Source organism: Python bivittatus, unplaced genomic scaffold (assembly GCF_059951505.1).
Source record: "Python bivittatus isolate LINGU-HERP-01145 unplaced genomic scaffold, Pbiv_v1 ctg000610_np1212, whole genome shotgun sequence".
Lineage (NCBI taxonomy): Eukaryota > Metazoa > Chordata > Lepidosauria > Squamata > Pythonidae > Python > Python bivittatus.
In genome coordinates this window covers 38,040,072-38,061,126 of record NW_028277088.1, presented here as the reverse complement: position 1 = coordinate 38,061,126, position 21,055 = coordinate 38,040,072, and the positions used below count along the sequence as shown (strand labels likewise).

Below are 21,055 nucleotides of genomic sequence, written 5' to 3'. Positions count from 1 at the left end.
GTTTACAGTGATATGTTGCTTCTGCTTTGCATATACAGGTAGCCCTCAGTTAATGACCATTTGTTTAATGACGATTCGAAGTTACAACAGCCTGTACTCATGACCATCGCAAACTGTCACAACCCCGTGGTCACATGATCACGATTTGCAACCTTTTTTACGATGGTCATTAAGCAAATCACCACAGTCGTTAAGTGAATCATGTGGTTCACCTGTGGAATTGTCTTTTCCTGGCTAATTGTAATTCCCTTTTGGATCTTAACAACTTTACAGTGAAAAAAAAATCAACCAAAAGGTATCCAAACTTCTGTACTTGCCATATTCACTGTTCTCATATTTTGAATGTGTAAACAAATTATGCATTCAAATTTGCAGAAAGGTGGCCTGTTTAAGTTTGAGTTACATAGAAATTGCGAAGCCTTTGTTCACTTATTACAACATGCTATTTTACCAGGAGTGTCTAAACATTTGCATGCAACTGTATCCTTCCTTACAAATAAATTGTATTGTAATTCATGTCTTCAGTGTTTACTGTCCAAGGCTGTGATATGTTGCAAAGATATGTTGCAATACTATAGCTTTCACAGAACTCCTAAAAATTTTCATAGCATGAAATACGAAGTATAACATTTAACCTAAAAAGGTTTGTGGTGTTGGCTATCTTTGCAGCTGAAAGGCCCAAATACACCTTTGATTTCTCAGAAGAAGAAGATGATGCTGATGATGATGAAGAGGCCAACAATAATAATGATCTTGATGAACTGAAAGTAAAGGCATCTCCAAACATCAACGACAGAGAAGATGAATTCGTGCCCTCAGATAGTCTCGAAAAGGATGAATATGATTTTTCTCCAGTCAAATCAAAGCCTTCTCCAGAGTAAGTGTCATAGGCTTGGGATAGTATTTTATTTAGCCTCTAACTAGCAGTATGAGGATTAACAAATGTATGTGGGATAAAAGCAGAGAAAGTAAATGGTTGCAGCTCTGTAGGGTGAGGCATATTCTGGATATTAAGTGTCGACAGATGCTAAATGTTTATCTGCCTTTTTAAACAAATATACATTGTTACTTGGAGTATGTGCATTTTTGTCTTCTGTAATGTGATAATACATAGTAATGAAATATAGCTTTAGCCATTTGGTCACTCATTTTATGTTTATGTATTATTATATATATATGTTCTGTAGAGCATCTTTATGGATTAATCTACGTATTACCATATATTTTGTATTGCAATCCTGTACAAAATCAAATAAAATGCTGCTTTTGTAAGCAGAGGAAACTGCTTAGTAAAATTCTCTTTTTATCATAGGAAGGTTTCCCAAGACAAAGCTAGTCAAGATTTTGGCAACCTGTTCACGTTTCCTTCTTATTCTCGGAAAACCAATATTGGTATGTATAAAATATATTAAATATTTCCACTTGGTAGGCAAGGCACAATTGGATAGGGGATATATAGAACCTTTGTTTAATCTGTAATCACTAAAGGAGAGTGACCCTCCTTTGGAATCTCAGAGAGTACCCTTTTCCAGGGAAACACCTACACATTTAAAAAACTGATATGTAACACAGTTGCATTAAGATGATAAGAAAATGTAAGTTGTTTTCTTTTCCTTTCCTCACAGATCTGATCAGGTGCCAGAAAATGGAATTATGTTTCTGAAAATAAGTAGTTAAAAAATTTATTTTTGTGAGTTGTGGCTAAGCTGGCTGGATGACTTTGGGCCAGTCACTCTCTCTCAACCCAACTCACCTCACAGGGTTGTTGGGGGGAATATAGGAGGAGGAAGGAGTATTAGGTATGTTTGCCACCTTGAGTTATTTATAAAACATCATAAAGGCGGGATAAAAAATCTAAAAAAAGCAACAGGTATAAGGGAGAAGTGACACAATTACAAATAAATTAGAATAGTGCTTTGTTGAATTCAGTATCCTTCTGATCTAAAATTTGCTGTTTAATTACTTTAAGCATTAGGTATTATACCCTGATCACACCTAAAGCTGAACCATGATGGGAAAAAATCTTGAGATTTCTGGTGGTATCTGTAGCTGTCCATTACAGCAACCAGAGCAAATCTGCTTCCTGCTTTCTACACCTTAAAGCAGAAGTGAATTATTTGAGCTTTCGGTCTTGGGTGTGCCCCTCACAGACTTCCCAAGGTTGTTACTACATTGTAATACTTAATGTGATAATTCTTTACATAATTACATACATGACTAGAGAAGAATTGTTTAAATTATATTTAAGTGTAATTAAAAGGAAATCACATTCAGTTTACTTCTGAAGGTGGCTTAGCATGCCTCTCAAAGGTGAAGAACAGCCCTAATCCCAAGAAAAAGTTGTACATCCCTGCTTTAGGGCTTATCTGGGAAGCTGAGGAACATTGGCTAACACTTTCTATTAGTCCTGTGCTGGTTACCTTCCCCTAAACAGCACTCTGCTTCACTCAGTAACAGTCAGTGTGGTGTAGTGATTAATAGGATGGACTAGAACCAGGGGACTCAGGTTCAAGTCTACCTTCAACCATGGAAGCTCATGAGTGACTTTGGGCCAGTCATCATCTCTCAGCTCATTTGTTTCACAGGTTTATTGTGGAGAGTGCCATATATAGCACTTCAAGCTCCAGAGAAAAATACTAACCTAGCTAGTAACAACAACACAGCTGCTTCATCAATTATCAGTCCTCTTTGCATAGCCAGTTCCCCTCCCCATTCATTATGCCTAAGTTGCCATGTGCAAAACATTTCATCCTGAAACATTTCAAGAGCAAAACTTCAGGGATCATCCTATTTTAAGGGCAAAACTCCTGTTTTGGGTGTGAAATGAGCTGTTTTGAGCTTTTTGGAAGCATAAACTTTTAGACATATATTTAGCATGCCAAAATGCAGTGCTGAACTTTTCAAATTTTTTAGCATCTTTGTGAGCTTATATGTGTTATTACAGTATGTCATTTTAATATGAAAAAAATATTTACATTTAGTGTTGAGAAGATGATCATTGGTATGTAAGATATTAAAAACATTTTGTATTCTTTAGATACATCAAAATTTGACAGTGATGAGGAAGATTCAACACCAGTCTACTCTTCTTTTATTCCAAAACAGACAGAGAAACCTTCAAGTAAAACAGTTGTCACTAAAAAAGGCAAGTGTTAAATTTACCAGTTACCTTGTTCTTGTAAAATTTAGTGCTCTTGATAATTAGTATAAAATATATAAAGTGTGACCTAAATACCATTTCAAGTAATATCTTCTTGTCCTAAGATAAGAACATGTTAAACACTGCTCTGTTAAACCTTGTAGAGAACTCTTTGCATCTGAGTTACTGGAGAGTTATTGCTGGTCACGATATAGTTTGACAGCGTCAGATAAGTCCATCTCCCTGTAATAGTTTTGAAATCACTGTCTAAGGAGTAGATAGAATTTTGTTAACACTTCCCATGTCATCCAAGTAACAGAACAGAAAATAGAAAACAAGCACTGATCTTTCACTGTATATTTACATGTGCCAGGGTGTGGGAAGGGAAAAAAGAGTAGTAGTAGAGCCTTATGGAATCTCTGTTGGTGCTGCTGCAATTTAATATTTATTTGCATAATTAACAGCAAAACTACCATCAGATGTGCCCTCTAAGCTGAAAAGACCTCCTAAGCCTAAGAAGATGGAAATAATAAACTCTGATTCAGAATCTGAATTTGGTATTCCAAAGAAGTCTGTAATTCCCAAAGGTAAAAAAAAAGTTGATGTTCCAAATTTCCAATTGTCTTATGCTATGAATACCCGTTTAAAGCTTACTCTTATTTGACAATGAAATTAATTGCTTTTCTTGTTAAAAGGCAGCAGTTGAAGTATGTTAAGACATCTTTTTCTGTATATTTACTTTTAGTGTTTAGTACTAACAAATTTAGAAATAAAGTATGTCAATTATTTACTGAATTTACACTCACCAAACTCAAACAAAAACAATGGTTATGGTTTAATTTTATTAAAGCATTTCTTAGAAATATTAAGTCATAGATCTTAGAGCAACATAAAATCAATAATCAAAGGACAGACACTATAAAAAGGAAAAAGCAATTCAAACTACATATAATACCAATGCAAAAACAACTGAAACAACATACAGGAATCATATAGACTGATGAAAAAGTATTCACTCTTGACCTGGTGCCACAGCCAAGAAGGCCCACTCTTGTATTCTGCAAAATGTATGCCTCCTAAAGTGAGATGCAAAAAAGTGCTTCTCAGATGCCGTTAATATTCAAGAAAGCTCATTCTGGAACAGGCATTCCATCAAGTATCTGGGCCTCTACTAGATCAACATGTATTTCAGAAACAAGTCAACATAAATGCAAAGTTTGTCTAAATTTGCTTCCTGGCCGAAGAACAAAAGATGAAACTAGCTTGCTTCCCATAGCAACGCATGTAAGAGTCCAGCAGCAGCCACCAAGGCCTGATCTTAAGTTCTTGTCATAGCAGAGGTGGGGAAAATATGGAGGCAGACTTCCCCCCCCAAATAGCCTTTTTTCAATATGTGTAGTAATCTATAGGTCACTCAACAACCTTGAATTAGAAATGGACTATTAAATTTTTATCTGCAGTATTCTGAACCTGCTGAAATTTTTAAGTTTTGTGAAGATAGTCTTTGAATGCTTTCCAAAACTAAAATATGGAATGCTTTACAGATGCTTTACATGGGATAAGGCAGCCAATGTCCCTTTGGCCAGATCTTACAACTCCAGGAACAGGTGCAGTTGGTGCAGGAATTGTAATTGCATAAATGCACTCCTAGACACCATTGAAACTTACTTTCAAGTTTAATCCATAAATTAATTCAATCTGTGAGGGATGGAGGGAAACGTCATGCAAAGCAGTTGAATGTTTCTCTTGTCTAGGTTAAGCTTCCATTTTTATGTTTTAGTCTATTATGTATTAGCCAATTTGAACAACATTTGATCAGGTCCTCTGAATTTCAATGAAAAGGAGAAAGTTGGATGTCTTCAATGCACCAGTGACTCTGAAACTCCAAGAAACTTCTTTAAGCATTTTCATAGGCAAAGTATAAAACTATAAAAGATAAAGCAGAATTAAAAGACAGAATAAAACCAAGTACATATCATATCTAAAAATTCAAACTATATTTAGTATTGAAGACCCTAGAAGCTAGAAAGAGCTTAGCAATTCTACCTGAAAGAGTAGCAGATACTAGATATTAGGGTACTGGTGATGGTTCTAATTAATCAGAAAAAAGGAGTTTCATGTTGGTTGCCATAACATTCAGCAGATTGCTAGTTCACTTTTTATTAATACAATAATTGAATTTGGATGCACAATTTCTCAAGGAGAAAATAGTTAACATACGAATTTTGTCTGCAGTTCAGTCAAGGACTTCATTTTGACAAATTGTTTATACAGTAATAATAGGAGAGAAATGTTGGTTCTGTTTGGTTAATTACTATCTGAAAATAGTAATTCCTATAAACAATTTTATATTTAATAATTTCTCTTTAAAACAACTGTTGATTAAAAGAATAATGATAATATAATTTATTTAGTATAAAACATACAAAGAACTGATGCAGATTCTCCCTTCAATCTTTTAGTAGGAAAAGGCAGGGGAGCAAAGAAAAGGAAAGCATCTGGTTCTGAAAATGAAGGTGAATATAACCCTGGAAGAAAACCACCCAAGTCAACTGCAAGCAAGGTAAGTTATTAATCTGCCAGATACACTTACTGGTTATTGATGAAAGCATTGTAAAATAATTCATGGGTTAGCTTAAATACAGATGTTTTTTTTTTAAATAGCATCTTAAGAACTTTAAAAGGCTGTATAATTGGGATCTTCTTCACCAGTAATGTTTACTAATTACTTTAAAACAGAAACTGAAGAAAACTGCCTTCGATCAGGATTCTGATGTAGACATCTTCCCATCTGACTTTGCTTCCGAAACAACTTCCAGACCACGGACAGGTCGGGCTAGAAAAGAAGTGAAGTATTTTGCGGAGTCTGATGAAGATGATGATTTTGCTATGTTTTAATTAAGTGCCGAAAGAGCACACAAACTTCCAACAAATATCTTAAGTTGTCCTTTTGTCCTTTTCCGTCGCAGACTTTTTGTACATTTGACTTATTTTATGTGATGATGTAATTGATGGTTTTTATTATTGTGTGTAGGCATTTTAACATTTTGTTCTTACACTTACAGTTTTATGCTCTTTTTTACTCATTGAAATGTCATGTATTTGTCTGACCGGCTTGTAGAAATGTTCTAGAAAGCTGTGCAAAAGCACACATTTTAATTGTCATGGTTGCAAACAGCAAACCTTTTTGAAATGAAGTTTAAACATTAAAAATATAAAACCATTTACTTGTGTATAGAGGCTTGCCCTAAAGAAATTTTGTTTACACAAGGTCAAAATAAATATATTTTATTCTTTGCCAAGAGATTCCATGGAAAAAGGTAAACAGCATATGAACATAGAAAGCATTGTTAAACAATCTCAATGTACAAACAGAGCCAGTGAAAGTACATCACAGACTTGCTAGAATATATAAAAAAAATCCACTAGTGCTTTTAATGAAACCTAAAAAACTGACACTTTAAAAAATTGTAACCATTCTACCACATTTTTCACTCTGTTTTATGGTGATTAGCAAAGTCATAAAGGCAGATTCCATCGTCTGCTTCTGGGTGTTCTAGTGCCAGCCCTGTGATGCCAGAGAAAAGAATGGGAGGGCTGAGGAACAGTTTCTCCAGAGTGTTTTTTTCACTAGTGCCACCGACTCAGAGGTAGTGATTATGCCTGGTTATTATTCCACCAAGTTTCCCTAATAGCTTGTGAGCAAGTAAAGTAACATTATAACACTGTAAATTGTTTTTGCCTTGAAGGCTATAAGTGAAGTAAAATTTCTGTATTTTTAAATGTGGAGAAGTCAACCAAGTAATAAACCCTTTGTATATTTTTAAAGTGACATTAACAATAGAACAAATTATGTTCAAATAACCGAGCTGGCAGTTACACTCCCATAGAAGTTACTTCTGCTATTGCAGTGAAATTCTTTGATCTTTTGCTGGGAAAGAAGTAATACACTGAGGTCTTTAAAAAAGAGCAATGGTAAGTTTTCATCCTAATTAAGACTGTGTCTCTTAAAACGTTCTTATCTGGACATGTATGTTGTCCATCTTCTAAGGGATGTCTGGGGCATTTCATGGACACAAGAAAAAAGGGAAAGCACCAAACATCCAGTATAGAAAGTACAGATTCATATATTTTTTATGTACAAAGTCATCAGAAATGGTATAACCACAACTTTTTAACCTTGTTTGAGATCAGTCTTGTCACTTGTAATGTTGGACATTCAAAGGAAACAACAGCAACTTATCTGGTTGCTTATTTCATGAAATCACAGATTTGCAGCACAATCCTATAAACGTAGAGAAGGAAGGCCTAATGGGACTTACTCCCAATGCGCGCACGTGTGTGTGTGTGTGTGTGTTAGATTGCAGCTTTAGTATTCTAAAAGTTTATGGTTTCTAATTAAGCTGCAAGTTACTCTGTGTTTCTCTCTGTGTGCATACATACTCATGCCTTCACACAATATAGATACATATGAACAATTCTTGGTCCTTTTGGGTTGTAGTGTATGTGAAAGTTCAGAAAATAAGGAGCTGTAGAGACAATATTTGAATGTCATCCTTGTACATGAAGAGTTAGGAATTTAGTTGGAGAAAATGTCTTATTGCACCAGAGGAGACTGAGTGACACTGCTATTATCTACCGAGCTTGGGGAAATGCTAGGACTGTGCTCTACTGTGGTTACTGTTGAGCTTGGTGTCAGTGGTTCATGGCCTTCTGAGTTCTCCAACATTTCCTGGATAAGAGGTGGCATGGATCCAGGGATTTCCATTTTCAGTGTAATAACACGTTCAGCACCTTATGAATTGTTCAGCCAAGGAAAAAAAGAAAAATGGAAAAGGTTAATATGTTGGACTTTTTTCCAGTCAAACTTCACTTTTCTCAGAGGACAAGAAACTTAGATAATTTTAAAAGATGTTTTTTCATCTTGTTACATGGATTATTGCAAGAAGCCAAGTCTTGGTTTGTGTAACAGCAACAGGAAAACTGCTCATGCGTTTGACTAGAAGGAGTGTTTTCTATCTATTCAGAGCTGATGACTAGGACAAAGAACTGATGAACTTTACTGATTTTAAAAACAAAAAGTTCTAAATATTTAAAGATGTCCAAAAATTTAGACAACTGAATTACAGTGCTGTCTTGCTTCTTTGGACTTCTAAAAAACTGAGAAGTACTATTTAGATGTATTGTTTGGATGGCCACATAAACAAGCTGCATTTGGATTGCTATTTGCAAAGTCTTAAAATTATCATTATGGAACAAGAAATCAAAGGTTTACTCAAAATATGCTAAAATCATAGCTGCATATTTTGTACTTAACTGAATGGTAGATTTGAGCAACTATTAAACCATACTACAGAAAGTTAAAGACCAGTCCCAGAAAAATGCTACATTGGGGAAGGGGACAATTTCTAAGATGAAAGAACTACCAGTTCAAAATATGGGGAGTCTTTAGGTCAGGACATGGGAGAAATGTCTATCCAGCAGTTTTTTTGGGGGGGGGGGTTTAAACCCTCTCATTGGTATCAAAAATAAATAAATAAATAAAAATATAAGTCATAGAGCTGTGCAACATTTGAAGGCTGCACTCAGAACATTCCATTCCAGTTTTTTCCATCTGCTAAACTACAAGAGTGGAAATCCCATGCTAATCCCAGAGCTCATCTTAGCTGTCAGAGAAGTACTTCTGCTGGATTCAATGAACCTTTAGTCAATTTAGTCAACATTTAAGAGTTATTTTGGATTACTCTGTTTTCTGAACATTATTCAGTATAAATAGGCCTACAAACAAAACTGAGCATCTTAGCAAAAATATGGCAAAATGCTTTTGTTTGCATACTGACTTGTACTGAAAAGTATGAACATGTTTACATATTAATGTATTGAACTCACAACTGCCTGAACTCAAGGCAAATCAATTTTATCCACTCTTAGTCACATGTTTCAACCCCTGGGTGCAAGTCATGAAGAAAGACTCTTACATTTGGGTTGGAAATCTGGCATTGACATTTTCGTATTAGGTCATCTGTGGGGCTCTGCATGTTAAAAAAAAGGGGTATGGTGTTTTTTACTTTTTTGGCGTCCATGTGAACACTTCTGAAGTGAACTCTTTGTCTTTGATTCTTCTCATGAAATAATGGCATTCTTCAGCCAGTATAGTGGATTAAGCAATAACCTCCCCTGACCAACTGACCTACATCTGTGCACAGGCAGCTCATCATATCAAAAGACTGGATCTGTTGTCTCTCTATTAACTTTTTTTTCCAGTCATCCCAACAACCTGAAAGGATGTTGGTAATTCCTTTCCCACTTCACTTTTTTCCCCCTTATCAAAGCAACATTTTAAAAAACGAGCAAACTTGTGATTATGCAATCAGGATTGGTGCCACCACAGTCACAGCCAGGGGGACTATACCTATCCATATTTGTTTTTGCCTCACATATCCACAAGGAGTGGGCTGAGCCAGAAGGAGAGGTGGAATGCTCAGAGAGAATGTCTTTTAGCAGGACCTCTTTAGGACATCATTTTCACCAGGAATGGAGAAAAGATCTATTAACTCACTGGCCAGTCAAAAGAATGATATGGCTTCCTAGGGGAGGGAGTTTAACCGAGTATATCCCTTTTACAGTTAACTGGCTGGGTCAACTGCTGCAGTTCCCTGTTTGCGCAATGTCTCCATCTCCCTCAAAAAGCTATCAAACTTACCTTTTGCACTGATACTGCGCAGATCTGTGATTTTCATTAAGATCTTTGGAAACATATGAGGCTTGTTGGGTCTTCTTTTTCGGATATATATTTTGAGAGCTTCTAGTAATGGCTCCTGTAGTTCATCTACTTTTGCTGGTTCTTCAAGGTCCTGGCGGTCTGGGAAAAAGGTACCCAAATATAATAGTTAAGATAATTTATACCCAAACATCAAATTGTTATAAATACATGATATGACGCCTTATTTTTCCTTGTTATTACTTGTTCTGGTGGTTTACAGAATTCAATTCCAACTTGCATTCCTGTGGTAACACTCACTGCACAACTTGTTTCTAACTGGTGGGGCTGCAACTGGTTAACTACTTTATTCCCTCTTCTCCAACTGTGGACCATTGCACTGCCAAAAGTGAATATTTATTTAAAGTTCAACAGTAATTATCCATAAAATTTTAATTTGTAAAACAGTAAAATAAAACGACAAAACAAGTTTAAAAGGCTAGTATACATTTTTTCATTTATATTGTTTATTTCTTTCATCCCTTGATCCCAGAGCAATATTGCCTTTGGGTGCCAGTAGGTGTCAGCAAATGATTAAAGGAAAGCTAGATCTATTGCTTTCCCCCATTCATATTTAAACACTCTGGAAAGTGTTGCTAATGCTTCCTCATTAATGTATCTGCTACCAAATTTTACCTGAAGGAATATATGAAGTGATATTTAGATGTTGGCTGTGCTTTCCTGCAATTTTTCCAACATTCAAACCATTTTTAAGTACTGGTCATAGCAATCCAACTCTGGTCACAGTTTAGTTTTATGTCAGGGCACTGCAATATTGCCTTATTTACTTCCAATCCCTTTGCATGAAATTCTCCGTTTCACAGTTACCGTACCATGACTCCCTTTTCTGTTTTTCTTCAGCTACCTCCAGATTTCATCTCCTAGAAATCTAGAACATTGAGAAGCCAAAACAAGTAGAACACCATGGCACAGGGCCTAGTTACTTGAGGCACCATCTCTCTCTCATAGCATCTGCCCAGCTGAATCGATCCAGGTTCCTTCAATTAAGCAGTGCTATCTGTCAGGACCCCAGAAGCATGCCTTCTCTCACAGCGCCTGCCCTCTGGAACGAGGGTCCCCTTGAGAACCAAATGGCCCCCACCCTGCCGGTGTTTCAAGGGGCCTGAAGACCTGGCACTTTATCCAGGCCTTTGGTGGGGATGACTGAAGCCTCCGTTTAGGTTAGGTTGCTTTCTTTTGTTAGCCCAGTTTGTTACTCTGCTACCTCTACCCTTTTTTCTTTCTTGTTGTTTTTATTATGTTTTTCATGGTTTAAATCTTTTGCAAACTGCCAAGAGTCACTGGGAGTTGGGCCGCATATAAATTTAATAAATAACAACAATAACACTTTCCTAATATCGGATCTGTAAGGAAGGAAATTTTATTTTTGAACAAAACCTAGCAAACTTTGAAGACGCTGTATTGGTTTAAACCAGCAACTTTCTCCTACTTCCGTTAGCCCATCAAAATCCAAAACCCTGTTGGCAAAATCTGGAGCCATACAAGCCTATTCAGCTCATTCCATAGTTAAGTTGATGTTATTCAAACATACCTCCGCAAATTAAGCAGATGGCACTAAGCAGGCCAGTTTCAGTGTCATCCATTTCCAACGGCAGAAGCTGATTGGCAAACGTGAACACAAGATCCGTCAGGGGACCAAATCCAGCATTATGCATCTGAGTTCGGTTTAGTGTAAGGCCATCAGAAAATGTCATTGTATCTTGTTCAGGGGTGTATCTTGTGCAAATTCGGAGGATCTGGGAAGGGAAAAAAAATGTTGCTTTAGAAAGATTAAAAATAAAGAGTTTCAGGAATAATCCTTTATATTATAGTTATTGCCTCCACCAATGGGTTTGACTAAACCAAAATCTGTTTGGCACCACTACTTAGCTAAAATAAAATACTATTTAAAAATCCCACAATTTCAGTGTGAAACTGATGTGCCTCTTATGCAGCCCAGTCCTACATGTTTACTCAGAAATTAAGCCTCATTGATTGTGTTTGCACAGAAATATTTGTTTGAAGCAAAGTATTCTAGGGTTTTTTAGCCAATTGCTGGCTTGTTTTCCTTTACCTTCTATGTAAGATGGTATCACAAATGACTTAATAAGCAGTAAAAATTACTTTCCTTGGGCAATATCACTGCCACGATTGCAACTTTTTTCTTGCCCCCCTTCCCCCCAATTCAGGTCTAGACCAAGAAGGGGGTGTACCACAGAATACAGTGGAATGTCTTTTCCCATTCAGGATTGGGCTGGAATTGATCACGTTTTGTCCTCTATTATTCCAGAATACAGAACACAAAATACTGCAATAAATTTATTTTATAGCAAGGCACATTCTGATTGAGTGTTAGAAATTTTTTTCCAACAGTAAGAGCAGTCCAACAGTGAAACCAATCACCAAAGAAGTAGTGTACTCCCCTTTGTTCAATGACAGCCATTCTGTTCTGGAGGCTTTAGTATTAGAACAGGAATTGGAGTTGAAGGCCCAGGTGACTCTCCCCTGCTGACACCTTCTCATTCTGCATATTGTAAACTATTTTGAGCACTTCCAGATAGTCCAGTGGAAGTCTCATGGTACTGTGGGGTGTGTGCGCGAGAGAGAAAGGTTTGTTGCTAAAGCAGACCCTGAATATGGAAAGGACCATCTTTGGGAAGGGAAAGCCTTATGGCCTGAGTGAGAATGAAACAAGTCTGTCTGTTTTTATAAGTGTCCTCATCTAACACACACAGACTCTTTTCCTCAAATTATCTGATTTCCTTACTTCAGCAGCACTCAGGCTCTTAAGAATATACAAAGAGTCCACCTGTACTGATCCGTTCTCTTCATCCCTGCATCCCCCAAAAAACTGGGACAGCAGTTTATTATGTATTATCAATAGTTATTAATTGGTTTCAGATAAAATGGTGTATCCCAGAGAACCACATAGGCTTTCATGGCTAAACTGAACATTCAATTTCAAAGAATGGTAAGAAAAGGGCAACTCTAAAGTCTAAATATTGATTGCTTTGATTTTTATTTCTAAATGAATATGCTGCCTTTTTGGGGTGGTTCATATCCATAAATGATTCTCCCCCCCCCCCCCCACAGTGAGACAAATCTGTAGACTATGGCCATTTTGATGGGGTTATGTTATGGCTGCTTCCTGACTTACATCTGCTGACAAAATGAAAGAACTGGAATGCTGTGTTACTGATATCTTATCATGAGAGAAAGAAATGGGTAAATCTGTACAAACTTTACAGACTTGAGTGAAGAGAAAAACAGTGTGAGCTAAAGTGACAGGGACCCTTGGCCTCAGTCCCAAGAATGAACTGCATATGGGTAATATAAGCTGCCTCTTGTTGCTACTTGGGAAGAATGTGGTCTCATTGAGTTACACATCATATCCCTGTGACAACAAATACATATGGCATATTTCTGTGCAAGATCCTTTCTATTTTTTTTACACCCTTGCTAGAATCACTGACTGTAAAGCTGGTTTTATCAAGCAAAGACAAACAGAATGCTTTTGTGCTGACTTATTTATGAACAGATGAAGCAAAAAACCCAGCCTATCATATTCATTCATAAAAGATGCGGGCAAAGATGCAGTTTCAAACTTTAAGCCTTCTATTTCCATTACAAAGAATACATTACTATTATGAACGTGCTAATGGACTAGCTGAAAGCCAAGGTGGTGTAGTGGTTAAGGCACCAACCTAGAGAACAGGAGATTGAGAGTTCTAGTCCTGCCTTAGGCACAAAGTTAACTGGGTGACCTTGGGCCAGTCACTCTCTCTCAGCCCTAGGAAGAAGGCGGCAGTGGCCAACCACTTCCAAAAAACCAGAAAAATCTGGAAGTCATGACTTGCGAGGGATTGAAATTTGGGAAATTTGTGGCTGCTTCATGACTGCTGTGCTGCTATGCCACCGTGGTCAGCCCAGGTCATGGGCATATCCCTGACCTCTTTCCTGCATTTTTCGGTCCCCTGTGCCCAATCAGCTGGTGGCAAGGCCAGACAGGCGAGTGGTGATCGGCTGCTTTGGAAACAAGGCAGAAATTTGAAATCTTTTAATGCTGGTGGACGTTGAGGGAAGGATGAGGGAGCAACTTGGATGCCTGCTAGCGAGATAGGACTGGTCACCTGGTGGTTGACGGGTGAGCCCTCTCCCTGCCAGAATGGGGAGCAGGGCTGCAGTGTTCCTCATGGTCCATGTTTCCCTTGTTCCATTTCCCCCCAGTAAAGTGGCAGAAAGTTCCACTGGTCAGCTAAGGAGAAGGAGGAGACTTCACTGGGGCTCTCCTGAGGGTTGTGAGAGGAGGGCAAATGGCACAAGTCTATATTATATGTGGAAAGGAGGGAGGGAGGGAGGGAGATTTCTGGTGCTCCTGCCAGCTTCCCACAAGCAAAATCAATGGGGAGCTTGCAGCAAGTTGCAAGTCGCTCACACTCCCACTGCTTTTTTGCCCGTGGTCATTCTGTTTCTCTGTTTAGGTAAGGAAATATCTCTGAAACAATGACCAAATGGGTCACGGGTTGTGTAGTTTACCTTAAAATTCTTTCTTCCAGGAATTCATCTACTTCAGAACTCGTCCTTGAGCATTTTTTCAGAGCAAATACCTGCTCAGCTTTACTACAGGTATAAAAATTATACAAATGCCATATATCAGGCAGAAAAATGAAATTATTTCTAAGCTCACTGAAGAGTCATGCTTTACAAAGTTGCAGACAAAGAGCAAGTATTTCAGTTTAAAAAAGAACTTATCCTGGGGGAAAATACCACACGATTAATATTAAAAGGGCTACAAATTTTTCTACAAATCTAAAAAAGAACATCTTCATGTTACCAAGTCAACTCAATTTTTATTAAACATGTGCTAGATACCAGGCTTTTTCATTCCCTGAACAGGTTCATGAAATAGGGGAAACAGTATGCTAGCTTTTTTTCTCCCACTGGAAGCAATAAAAAGGGGGAATAAAAAATAAAGCTATGGCAAAAAAGATACACACACACACACACACACACACACACACACACAGAGTGATGTGCAGTAGAACTTTCTTCTTTCATATTCTGCACTTATTTTGGAAGGTGTGTCTGTACACTTACTCAAACATCCACCTTATATTCTAACCAGCACAAGCCTATTGGAGCTTCCCTTCCCCACAGTAATATTGCTCTATTTAAACTATTTTTAATTTAACACATTATAGCTTCTATATCCATATGTAGCTTACTTCTGAACAGCTATATATGGCACTGCCCGACTGATTATGACAAAGACCCATCATTAGCACCTTTTCAGGATTGTCAGCAGATAATTTATCTGTTGAGACTTTCCTAAATTAACCAAATAACTGCCATTCCTCTTTCTATAAAGTTGGTGAGTGTGGAAATAATTTAGCAGTCATGCCCACCATTTTGACACTCCAAAATAAGTGCCCAATATGAAAGGATGACATTTTACTGCCCATCACACTATACATGTAATGTGCCCTGAGGTCCAGTTTATTGAACTAGAGAGTTGGTAGTAGACTGGCTCAGAAAGCAGAAGGATTTCTACTTGAGGCTATCTAAGGAATAGATATGAGTCATTCCCCATTCTTAGTTCAGAGCTGGTAACAGTAAGACATTCCTACCTACAGTCAGGCTAGGTTTTGACAGCAAATAAAACCAACCCCTCTCTGTAAGATGATTTGGGAAAATGACTAGCACTAACTCTGGATAACTCTCAGGACCGCCCCAAACATATGGAATCCAAATGGACACCTATCTCTTGATAAAGATCATTGTTTACAACCCAGAACTTAAAAAAGAGACAAACCTGGCAAGGTTTGCGAAATTTGACTGTTCTTAAGGTCTTGATCTGCACCTAAAGAGAGGATCACTTTGATCTCTGAACAGTGCAATGCAGTCCTTGGTAGTTTAAACATATAGCAATATCAGCTTTAAATGTATATTTTAGGGACTTCCACAACCCTAAAACAAAGTACGAACCTGGCAACCAAACAGTCTGAGGTCAGAAAGACTGCCAGTCCCATTGCTACTGCCTAGCATCATCCACAGAAGCTGAATGGTAGAAGATGTACAGGTAGTCCTTGACTTATGATAATAGAAACCAGAAAACTTGCTGTTAAGCGGTGTGGTCATTAAGTGAAGTATCACATGACCACACCCGATTTCATGACATTTTTTGTTGCAGACATTAACTGAATCACTGTGGTCATTAAGCGAATCACCATGGTTCCCCATTGATTTTGATTGTCGGAAGCCAGCTGGGAAAGTCACAAATGGTGATCATGTGACCCTAGGACGCTGCAACCATTGTAAATACACGCCGATTGACAAGGGCCCAGTTTTGATCATGTGACCGCGGGGACGCATGTTGGTCGTAAGGGTGAGGACCAGTCGTAAGTTAACTTTTTTCAGTGCAATTGTAAGTTTGAACAGTTGCTAAACAAACAGTTGTAAGTCGAGGACTACCTGTAGTTAAAAGGAAATACTTCATTCAGCAAATTATGAAAAATTATCACTAGGCATGATGATGACCAGAGCCAGTTTGATGTAGTGATTAAGGCACCAGGCTAGAAACTGGGAGACCGTGAGTTCTAGTCCCGCCTTAGGCACAAAGCCAGCTGGTGAACCTGATCCAGTCACTCTGTCTCAGGCCTAGGAAGCAGGCAATGGCAAACCACTTATGAAATCTTGCCAAGAAAACTGCAGGGACTTGTCCAGGCAATCACCAGAAGTCAACACTGATTTGAAGACACACACACACACACACAAAAAAGAAAAGATGTTGACCACCACGTTGAATGGTCATTTTAAAAGATGATAAGGCTATAATGAGAGCCAGATTGGTGCGGTGGTTAAAGGCACTGGGCTAGAAGCTGGGAGACCCTGAGTTCTATTCCCACTGTAGCCAAAAAACCTCCTAGGTGACTTTGAGCAGTCATTTTCTCTCAGCCCTAGGAAGAAGGCAAGGGCAAACCAATTCCGAAAATGCTGCCAAGAAAATTTCATGGACTTGCCAGTTACAAGGAGTCAGGACTGATTTGAAGGTGCACACACACACATGGACACACAAAAGCTGTAAATGGTTATTAGGCAGTGGCTAGGCAAAATTTCTAATGTAGGGATATTCAAAGCAATTGGTGCCCAAACAGCATGGGTTTTGGGGGGTTTGGGGGGGGTCTGTTTATGGGTGGTCTGTTAGATTTGAACCATGCATGATTCAGGTATTTTGGTCTACGTATGGGCCAAAATGAATGGTTCTGTTCTAAGAAAAGAAGCAGGAAAAAAGCCAAGGACACTAGTAGCTGAGCAGAGTTTGGGAGGGAAGAACAGGGGGAGGTGGATTTGCCATGCTGGGTGCCAGTTCCTTGCTGCAATGATTCCCAGTTGCAACCCAAAGTGTCTTCTCTCAGGCAACCTCTGGTGCTTGCTTTTTTTCCATTCAGAGGCTAGAAAGCAGGGAGGGCGGGAGGGAGAGCGTGCGCACGAGGGTTGGAAAAACAACAGTCCTAAGTTGCATCTCTTCCTCTTGCCAGCAAAGCAGACATCACTTTTAGAAAGCACCAGGCTCCACTTTACTGCAGACCTGGAAATAGTTGGGGTCTCTGGGGTATGGAGGCTGCTCAGTCCTTTTCCTGGGCTGGCAAGAGCCTTCTGGTGAGGGACCCTTTTCCCTCTGGAGACTGCAGTTGCCATCTATGCAAGTCCACACAGGCTCTGTAGCCGAACTGCCCTGCACCACCTCTGGCGCACTCTGAGGGTCTCATCTCCTTCCAGTAGCCTGGGACCAGCCCTGCAGGTGTCATGAAGGGGGCCTGGAGGGAGGAGAGGCCAAATCAGCCTGAGAAAGCAGCTGAGGAAGCAGGCAGGAAAAGGGAGGAGGGGGCTGCCTCTCCCTCCTCTGGGGATGGGGTCCAAAGGTTGCCGCCGCTGCTGCCGCTACGCTCACTGGCCTACAAGTGAGGGATCCAGAGGACTTTCCCCACCATAGCTCTGATTTTGCTGCTTTGATAGGTAGTACAGAAAGCCCAAGGTTGAACAGAACTAAACAAAGGTGATCTTTCTGGGAGTTCCCACATCACTAAGTCCTGATTTAATTAACTCTGAGTTTTGAGGTTTGGTTGCCTTCATTACAGGTGATGGGAAGGTACTGGGAAGATTCAGGGTGAGTGGACCTATGGGTTATATCATATTATGATAGTGGTAGTAGCAGTTGGGAGAGGGGCATCCCTAGGAAGTTGGGGGTGTTGGGCAGGTTGCTCTGGGAGCTGTTGAGAGGATGGAAGAAAGATGACAATGTGCATTAGCCCTTGATACTTATCTCATCCAAAATTTTAAAAAATAACAGAAGAAAACAGAATTATGGACAAAACACATGACTGTGATAGTGTGATGGAATGGATAGGCCAGGCTCAGGGAGAAAAACATTTTCTTTCATCTCCTGAAGAGCGTAGGAAATACAAGAGGATGAGACTGGCACCTCCCTGAGGAATTCACAGTGTTGTGGCTGGCATTACTTGGGTGCTGGGGTTTCAGTCTTGCTAGAGGTTGTCGCTAATAAACATAGCTGGACTGAATTTACATGGTCTGTTGGAGTTCCTTGGGTTAGGCCTGACAGATAGACACATAATACAGTGGTGCTTAAAAGCTTGTGAATCCTTTTGAATTTTCAATATTTCTGCATAAATATGACTTAAAATATGACCTGTTTTTCACACAAGTCCTAAAACTAGATAGAGAACCCAATTAAATAAATGAGTCAAAACATTATACTTGTTCATTTATTTATTGAAGAAAATGATCCAAAGCTACATGACCAATGATGCAAGATTAAAGAAGTTTATTAATTCTATGACAGGTCAGGAAAAGTGACATTTTCTTATAAGGGCAAGGTTTTAATATACTGGCTTTATTTTATTAACACTGACATGCTTTAAGGGTTTAAATAGAAATATGAAACACAAATGTAAAGGAGCAATAATAGCAGAAACAATAGTTCATTTTAGAAGATAGTCCTGAATTTCTAATACGTACCTATCTAGTGTCAAAATTCAAAATTCAGGTTCTGTGATGAATTATTGAAAGAGCTGGTTATACTTATTCTGTTTATGTTTATGGAGAGAAGATAAAAGGAGATATAAAGGTGATCTTGAAATATCTGAAAGGCTGTTATGCGGAAGATGGAACAAACTTGTTCTCTGTTGATCCAAAGGGCAAAATTGGAACCAATGGGTCAAAAATGTACGGAATATGATGAGGACCATATATTAGCAAACACCTCCTTATGGTATTAATTATTTGACAATGAAATGGGAGAGGTAGTTGTATACCTCTCATATATCTCTGATGGTCCAGATTTAAGGTCTGCATAATTACTTTTGAAAGGAAATTACTTTTGAAAAGAAAAAGAAGAGGATGAAATTTGACCCTTAGAAAATATCACAGGTTAGAAAGAAGGCAACTCTTTAAATGTCCATCTCTCAATAACCATCACTTTGAAAGGTCTGAGAAAAGCTCAGGACCAATTCAAGCAGAATGAGAGTTAACACCTCTGAAATAGTCATCTGGGAGTAAAAAGTCTCCTTCAAATATTCTTCATGACGTCCTTCCCTTTGTATCACTGTGCCTTTCATTATAATTGCCTTATTTCTTGACTCACACAGGGATAATTAGAAGAAAGTGTGTGGGGATGCCATAGAGCCAATGTTGGAGGACAGCTTTGTAATCTAAACTAGCCCTTTACCTTCAGAGAGAGCCCTCCAACATAGTACTCTACCACAAATTAATCCCATAATGCAGAAGTGGACAATTTGAATCCTTAGGCTGAATGAGGACCATAGTTTAATTTCATGTGGTTCTTGGCCTAAAAGCAATCAATTCAGACTTCTGGCAAGAATGGTCTGTCCATTTCTCAGCAGGTAGGGAAGAGATGGGGCAGGGAAAGAGAAAACAAATAAAGAGAAAGAGAAAGAGAAACAAATAAAAAGGGAGTGATCAGAAGAGCATAAAGGGATAGTCAAAAGAAAGAGAATGCAAAGCCTAACTAACCACTTCTACTTTTGGCCCCACCAGAACATTGAGAACATAAAATGTCCCATGATGTTCAGACATCCACAAGAGAATGCTTCCATCCACAGAGGAAAAGTTGCCCAGAATGCCAAACATGGTACATATCCCACACAAGATGTATTATCATCCCTGCCATCTGATAAAAACAAAAGCTTGGTCCAATACTTTCCGGGACCCAGGAGGATGGTGCTTGAAGCAAGGGGAGATTATAGATGATCATGTCTGGCTGCTGATAAACATTCCAGGGAAATGACAGGCTGAAAATAGCAAGCAGGCCTCTTAAGAGTGAAGAGTTGGAGAGAAGTTAAGCTATGCAAACTCTCTCTTAACCTTTATTTAAAAGAGCCATACCAGCAGCAATATATTAACCATTTATTAAGCTGCCCTGCCTCTCAACTGCAGTTCAACTTCCTTCTCAGAACTCTTGGTCAAACATGCTTGGAGCTATGCCAAATTTTATAAATCATGGCATGACTTCACTATGTTGTATCATAGCAGCACTAACCATGGCAGGCATGCAATTGACAATAAATGGCTCTGTCTTGAAGCAAGACCACCCACAATAAAAAGAAGGCTAGCTAGTGCAAAAGCCTGTATGAAAAAGGACTCTGCTAGGCGAATCTTTGAGATGCACACTAGCCTCCTCTTGGCCTCTTCTCTTCCCATCATACAGAAGTAACAGCTTGCAAGAAAAGGAAAAGAAGCTATACTACCTACCATATTCTCCTCCCTAGGATTTTGTTTGACGTTTTCAAACAAACTTTACAGGTTTCTGGCAATCTATGGTTAATTATTTTAGTGGGAAATGTTCCTATACAAACCAAACTCCAGATCTACCAAACAAGGGGACAGTAAGAGGCAAGCAGAAAACAGTGATTTGTTTGGAAGATACTATATATGTCTATTTCTGTTCAGAAAAGCCAGGTGTTGGGGAAATTAATTTTGTATTACTTACTTTACCCTAAAGCAAAGATAGGGAAAGTATGGTCCTCCAGTTGTTGCTGGAGCCTCCCAGCATTGTTCACCACTGGCTATACTGGCTAGAGCCAATGGTACTGGAAATTGTAGTTCAGGAAAATCTGCAG

General features: G+C 38.7%; 2 protein-coding genes across 6 annotated transcripts in view; one reads left to right on the top strand and one right to left on the bottom strand.

Moving 5' to 3' along the window:
• The window catches only part of TOP2B (DNA topoisomerase II beta), a 57,712-nt gene extending 51,272 nt beyond the window's left edge, over positions 1-6,440 (top strand). The window contains exons 31-36 of the mRNA XM_007428954.4: positions 670-877; positions 1,313-1,392; positions 3,038-3,145; positions 3,604-3,726; positions 5,602-5,702; positions 5,879-6,440. Coding sequence (XP_007429016.2) covers positions 670-877; positions 1,313-1,392; positions 3,038-3,145; positions 3,604-3,726; positions 5,602-5,702; positions 5,879-6,037 — 779 coding nt within the window. The 3' untranslated portion in view covers positions 6,038-6,440. The remainder of the gene's footprint in view (positions 1-669; positions 878-1,312; positions 1,393-3,037; positions 3,146-3,603; positions 3,727-5,601; positions 5,703-5,878) is intronic.
• RARB (retinoic acid receptor beta) overlaps positions 6,412-21,055 on the bottom strand; it is a 100,927-nt gene continuing 86,283 nt past the window's right edge. For all 5 annotated transcript variants that reach the window (XM_007428952.4, XM_088150803.1, XM_025167096.2 and 2 more), the window contains 3 exons: positions 11,452-11,656; positions 9,843-10,001; positions 6,412-7,933 (listed from right to left, as the gene is read on the bottom strand). In XM_007428952.4, the coding sequence (XP_007429014.3) occupies positions 7,737-7,933; positions 9,843-10,001; positions 11,452-11,656 (561 nt within the window). In that variant the 3' untranslated portion in view covers positions 6,412-7,736. The remainder of the gene's footprint in view (positions 7,934-9,842; positions 10,002-11,451; positions 11,657-21,055) is intronic.